This window comes from Pagrus major, chromosome 4, assembly GCF_040436345.1.
Source record: "Pagrus major chromosome 4, Pma_NU_1.0".
Classification (NCBI taxonomy): domain Eukaryota; kingdom Metazoa; phylum Chordata; class Actinopteri; order Spariformes; family Sparidae; genus Pagrus; species Pagrus major.
Window position 1 is genome coordinate 38921293 of NC_133218.1, and position 7089 is coordinate 38928381.

Here is a 7089-nt window from a genome sequence, read left to right on the forward strand (position 1 = left end):
CATTACTTATAATTAAAAATGTTCAGATCAGCTCCAGATCTTCGGCTCATGAAACTCAGTTTCCCAGAGTCCTTTGCTTCTGTGCAGCCACTGACTCGCTGTGGACTGATTATGATTTAGATGTATAATAGTGAGGTAGACGTGTAGCAGATGTCGCTCTGCAGTGTGATGAGGCTGTGAACTCTGTGAACATCCAGCTGTGATCCTGTCATGTGTTTCCTGTTTCCACCGCCGACCGCTCAATAACTCGCCCGACACAGATCGACTCTAATGACGTTCAATGATTTCACTCTGCTGGTTTCCAGGTCACACAGGATCATCTGTGTGTGACCATCGATTCTCAGCTCAGACCGTCACTCAGCAGTTTATTAAAGGGTCAGTGTGAAGGTTTAGACCCTGAACACACCTGGTGTCACCAGTCTGTCAGTTCACAGCTGCATTAACCTGCGTCTGACTGACCTCCTGTGGTCTGATGTCACTTCCTGCTCGTCCATTACTGAGACAAACAGACTTCATGTTTCTGCTCAAAGACAGAAAGAAGTTCATGTAGAACATTTGCTGAATTTCCAAGAAGGAACAAATAAGTCAGAATCAGTCAGAGACAGAGTTTCACACAGTTTATAAAGTGTCTCCAACTCAACAACTCACTAAACTGACACATTTGTTAAGGGAGTCTGGGGACAAAGAAGTCGCCTATACTGGTTACTGTTTAGTGTATCTGTAAAATGTGACATGTTTAGATCAATAAAATGTTTCTTCTTTCATAAATTGAGTGTAAATGGTGAAATCAGTGTAAACAGTGTGTTCAAACAGCTGCTAAATGTTGGCAGGTCAGACTTTAGCACTTTAGACACAGAAGCAGACAGGCTGGTGCAGCCATGCTGCCACAAACTGACACTTTTTACAAGGAAACACACAACTTACTGTTTTCATTTAATGCTGAATTTACAAGAAGGAGACAATGATTCAGAGTCTGTCAGAGACAGACAGTTTCATAATGTTTATAAAGTTTGTTTTAACTCAACAACTCTTAAAATCACTACATTTGTTAAGGGAGTCTGGGGACAAAGAAGAAGCATATTGGTTACTGTACTTGTAAAATTTGACATGTTTAGTTACTTTACTGGTGCCTGAGCTGTAAAAGAGAAACAGACTAATGACTGTAAAACATGACATCATCATCATCATCTTCATCATCATCATCATCTTCATCATCATCATCATCATCTTCCAGTGACTGTCTGAACATCAGGTGTGTGTGTGTGGGACGATGAGGAGACTGAAACCTTCCTCACATGGATCATCATCATCATTAAAAAGTAACTATCATTAGAAAAAGTAACTATCATTAAAAAGTAACTATCATTAGAAAAAGTAACTATCATTAAAAAGTAACTATCATTAGAAAGTAACTATCATTAGAAAAAGTAACTATCATTAAAGAGTAACTATCATTAGAAAGTAACTATCATTAAAAAGTAACTATCATTAGAAAGTAACTATCATTAGAAAGTAACTATCATTAGAAAGTAACTATCATTAAAAGGTAACTATCATTAAAAGTTAACTATCATTAGAAAGTAACTATCATTAAAAAGTAACTATCATTAGAAAGTAACTATCATTAGAAAGTAACTATCATTAGAAAGTAACGATCATTAGAAAGTAACTATCATTAGAAAGTAACTATCATTAAAGAGTAACTATCATTAGAAAGTAACTATCATTAGAAAGTAACTATCATTAAAGAGTAACTATCATTAGAAAGTAACTATCATTAGAAAGTAACTATCATTAGAAAGTAACTATCATTAAAAGGTAACTATCATTAAAAAGTAACTATCATTAGAAAGTAACTATCTTTAGCCTCCAACCCTGCTGGTGTAATGGAGAATAACTTTATGGTGACTGCTGCTCGATGGCGCTGCTCAGCCGGGCTGTCTGATGCAGAACCGGCGCTGCAGCTGCCTGGTTTGGACTCAGGGAACCTCCCGTGTCAAACAATGCAGGAAAAGCTGGAGGAAGCGGAGGAAGCTCTCATTGTGTCGTCTGAGGCGCAGAGGAGACACGAAGCAAGAAAAGGCGGGAAAACAGAAACAATGCAGAGCTGAGAGCTGCTGCCGAACAGGAAGCTGCGTCATCGCCGCCGGTTCCCGACAGCAGAAGAAGATCATCAGGTCCAGTTAGATGTGGACACTTTCTTCCCATCAGCTGTGACATCACACAGTCCAGGTCCAACTCCTGCAGCACCGGATGGCTGAGTCCAAATTCAGGGGCCGCAGCCCTCGAAGGAGCATTTGAAGGCCAATTACATCACAACGCTGTGCGAAGGCCGTCCTGATTCAAAGGCTCCTTCACGTGCAGCCTTCCCCACCCTCGTTCAGGAGGACGCACCGCTACTGTCCTTCGCGGCCTCACATATCCCAAGATCCTTTGCGCACCGCTGCTCAGTCCCGAAACAGAAGAGGAAGGAAGAGAAAATGGCGACATCAAGTGGCGCAGACATGACATTTAAATTTAAGTAATGGGTTTATACTCGGTTTTTACTCATTTGAACATCCAACGGCAGATATGTTAAACTTCAAGAGACTATAAAACCTCCAAAGTTTAACTTTCAGTTAAAATACGTGACGCTGGTGATGCTGTGGTAAACATAGTTGTTAATCACCAATGGGTTCATGTTTATTTTGTAATGTTGATAATTCAATTTAGATTTGACACATTGTACTCACACAAATAAATGTACACGTTTGATAGATTTGAACCAAAACAGACTTTAATGCATGAACACCTGGTGACGCAACCAGGAAATACTCCGAAGGCTGGACCGTCCCATTTAACAGCGGTGGACGAGGCCTTCAAGGTCTCTGAAGGACCCGGGCTCCGTGGGCCGCAAAGGCCGCGTCCTTGAAGGCTGCAGCCCCTGAATTTGGACACAGCCGATGAGTCCGGACCGTCTGCGCCTGATTTAAATCCTTCACTCTCTTCATGTTTTATATTTTATTACGTCTCTGAGTATTTGTGGTTCTGTTGTGTTGCAGACAGCGACACATTCCTCCTGTGAGATAAAAGTGACTCTGACTCTGATTCTGATTCTGATTTTGGAAAGTTTTCAGCTAAAACTCTCACATGTTGCTCTTTGAAGATTTATCTGTATATGATTTGCAGACTTCCGGCCTCCCTCGGCGGCCTCGTGCCCGCAGCTGTGTCGTCCCGCAGGCTGCACGCGCACACCTCTGTCCCGCCCTCGCCTCTATAAATTATCTTGTTGTTTTCCCGCTCATGCGCGCTAAACCCTCTGAGTCCCCACATGTCGGACGGTCCGTGAAGGCAGCACAGAGACAGCGGCGGAGAGCAGCTGAGCGGCGGGACGACACGCAGCTCCTCCACCGCACAGCCCCGCACAGCCCCGCACACCGCCGGCTGGTACCGCCCGCTGTTAACTTACTGACGGTTTAACACCTGGACTCTTTGTCCGAGAGACACTGGAGACATTTACTGCGAGAAGGAGCCGAGAGGAGGAGGAAGAGGAGGAGGAGGAGGAGGCGCTGCTCGGGACCAGAGGTAAGGAAAGTTCGGGCTCCTCAGACTTCTGGCTCGTGTGGTTCTGTTCGGGCTGTGGCTCGTGATGACGCGGCTGCTGTTGTCCTTTAAATGAACCAGCTGAAAGTGTCGCGCAGCAGATCTGATTCAGGAGCGGCGCTTTCATGCGGCCGTCCAGCAGCTTCCACCGAGTCAAAGAGCTTTTCAGGCCCAACAAAGGACCTGGACCTCACCTGGTCTGTCAGCGCGCGCACACACACACACACACACACACACACACACACACACACACACACACACACACACACACACACACACACACACACACACACACGTTTGTGTTTCTATGGTGAATTGTTGATTTCAGAGTCTTCAAACTGTCCAACAGCTGAAAACCCAGTAAAATATGAATCATAAACACTGAAAAGCAGAAAAAATCCTCTTAACATGATCAAAATATCAGTGGAGGAATGTAACAGGCCGATACTGATTATTAATAATCCAGGAGACATAACCATTCATGCAGTAACCATTGATAAGTGTGACGCACCTCATTCAAATAACTGGGACAGACTCCATGTTTCTACTCAAAGACAGAAAGAAGTTCATGTTGAACATTTGCTGAATTTACAAGAAGGAACAAATAAGTCAGAATCAGTCAGAGACAGAGTTTCACACAGTTTATAAAGTGTCTCCAACTCAACAACTCACTAAACTGACACATTTGTTAAGGGAGTCTGGTGACAAAGAAGTCGCCTATACTGGTTACTGTTTGGCAGGTAAGACTTTAGCACTTTAGACACAGAAGCAGACAGGCTGGTGCAGCCATGCTGCCACAAACTGACACTTTTTACAAGGAAACACACAACTTACTGTTTTCATTTAATGCTGAATTTACAAGAAGGAGACAATGATTCAGAATCTGTCAGAGACAGAGTTTCACTACGTTATAAAGTTTGTTTTAACTCAACAACTCCTAAAATCAGCTGTTTTGTTAAGGGAGTCTGGTGACTTTCTCTTCTTCTTCATCTCTTTGATGTTGTTGACTGTAGTTGATGTGGCTGCGTTGACATTTTGTCATTGTCATTTATTTATGTGTTAGACGGCTGTAAATAACGAGTTGTGCTTTTCAGCCTGTTTTGGCTCCTGGTTTTGGTTTTGCAGCTCACTTCCTGTGTCCAGCAGCTGTTTTTGACTCTGAAAGTTTTCTGTTAGCTGAACTGTCAGATTCTGTGAAGTAAAAAAACAAGCCTGTGAAACCGTCTTTAAGAAGCAGATGTTCAACATGTGTGGCTCCTTTTTAATTACACGCCTGATTAGAACTCGGTCCTGATTCTGAGCCGAAGACTAAACTTTTAACAACGTCCTCGCTCTGCACGATCGTCTTCCTGTCCTCACGAGGACATCTGGGACACTCTCGCTGGTTTCCTGCTCATGCTGTGTGTGTGTGTGTGTGTGTGTGTGTGTGTGTGTGTGTGTGTGTGTGTGTGTGTGTGTGTGTGTGTGTGTGCGCAGTGTTGTGGGTTGAATCACTGCTCTGATGATTACAGTAACATCAGTGTGTTTGGTTCTGGGTGTGTCTGCTCGGACTGACCGCTCCAGCAGCAGATTTTCTATAAATAATTCTGGTTTTGTCTGCAGCTTTTTTTCCTCCTCTTGTCTCTGTGAGTCCGAGCGGCCACGTCATGAGGACAGATGATCGTTACACTGACGGGAAGCAGAACCTACTAAAGTTCTTCCATCTGGTTCTGGTTCTGTATTTCTTTAGTGTTTGTTTATGAGGCTGAAAGTGTGAGTTGGACTCTGAGACTCACCTGATGTTAAAGTGTTGACGTGTTAACGTTGCTGCTTTTGTCGTTAGCGTCGTGTTGAGGCTCGCCAAAAATATATATTTAAATAATTAAAGGTGCAATACGTAAGAATTTCAGTTCAAAACATCCAAAAGTAATTAAAACACAATGTGGAGGAAAATAACATTCCTGATGTTCTAAGTTGATGAGAAACCTTCTGAAGTTAGCATGCTAACCAGCTAACCAGCTAGCCTCAGGCCTGAAAAGCTCTTTCTCCCAGCGGTCCAAAGCTCCTGTGATAGCGGTGTAAGCGCCAACACTACCCCTGGTAGTCTGGCTAGCTGCACAGCTAACTGAGCTAACAAGCTAACAGAGACTACAGTCATGGATGAAAAGAATCCAGTTAGCAACAGTTCAGTTATTCTGGTGATGTGACGCTTGTGTTTGTCGGGAATCAATGATTGATTTTTACATTTTGCAGCTTTTTGAATGAATATAAACTGACGACCGTCAGAGCAGCTGTGACATAATCAATATATCACATCCTCCATGTTCTGCGTTACAACACATGGCTGCTGTTTTCAGCTGGACTGAAGTCAGCTGCTCAGCTGGAGGAGGGTTGTAGTGTGGACCTGTCGGCTGCAGACGCTGTGTGGAAGATCCGGGTCGGTGCTGACCCAGGAAGGTCAACCTTTCTGGCTTCACAGGAATGACGGCTCCACCTCCGAGACTGGATCCAGATTTCTTACAGATCCACGACTTAAAGGCTCAGCCAGAGATTTTGATTGAAGCGAGGCGACGCCATCTTCGTGTCCAGTTCCTGAGATTCATCCGCTGAACTGAGTCTCTCTAGTTTTTATCTCCAGCTGTGACTTCATGCTCGGCTTCACTCACAGACGACACAGAGAGCTGCTGTTGTTACGTATCTTTGTAAAGACGTTCGTCAGGATGTTGATCTGTTGATCTTTACTGACCCACGTGTGAGAGTCTGACAGCCGCAGAGCCGTCAGTGTGAAAACAATGCTGGTCGAAAGTCAAATTGAAAATCGTGACGCCTCTCATATTTAATGTGATCGACAGTTTGGGCTTCACAAATATTAAAAGTGCAACAGAAGCTGCTCATGAAGTCGTCATGTCTAACTGAAGTGTTGCTGCAGTTGTTGCTGACATCAGGAAACAGAAACAGGCTTTTTTGGTATATTGTCATTTTTTATGTTTGTAGTTTAATGAAATGCAAAAATGATCATTTCCACTCACTGACATCACAACTCATCCATCACATATAATCACAGTACGATGTTTTCTGCGTGTTGTGCAGGTCGTTGTTCGTTCTTCTGTCACATTAGTTGTATAATGAAAGAACAAACACGTAACTGCTGACAGGAGCAGCTCGGCTAATGGTTCAGTTAGCAGGTCGTCCAGCCTCAAGTTACATTCCAGACTCAACCTCCCCCTTCCTCCCCCTTCCTCCTCCTTCCTCCTCCTTCCTCCTCCTTCCTCCTCCTTCCTCTCAGTCTGCAGGCCGTGACGTTTATCTGATAAGCAGTTCTGTTTAACTCCCAGCAAACATTTCTTGTGTCTACAGTCACAGTGAACCTGCGACGTGTTGTCTGGTGTTGGATTAAAGCTCCTCTGCTCGGTCGTTTCCGGCAGCAGTCTGATGGTTAAACATTAACTGAGTTCAGGGTCGAGGTGCTGATGTGAGCTGGTGTGTCTGCAGGTTTGAATCTGTTCTTGTGTTTCTCTCTCTGTCGTG

The 7089-nt window shown here is 43.9% G+C and overlaps 1 protein-coding gene across 2 annotated transcripts in view; it reads left to right on the forward strand.

The window, feature by feature from the left end:
• Positions 1–3304: 3304 nt before the first annotated feature.
• The window catches only part of kifc3 (kinesin family member C3), a 43192-nt gene continuing 39407 nt past the window's right edge, over positions 3305–7089 (forward strand). Inside the window, exon 1 of one of the 2 annotated variants that reach the window (XM_073464802.1) lies at positions 3305–3564. Coding sequence is in view for 1 of the 2 variants with exons in the window: in XM_073464799.1 (XP_073320900.1) it covers positions 3708–3779 (72 nt within the window). In the remaining variant the exon portion in view is untranslated. Of the gene's footprint in view, positions 3565–3704; positions 3780–7089 lie in introns of those variants that run through there. The other variant, XM_073464799.1, reaches the window with a different exon arrangement.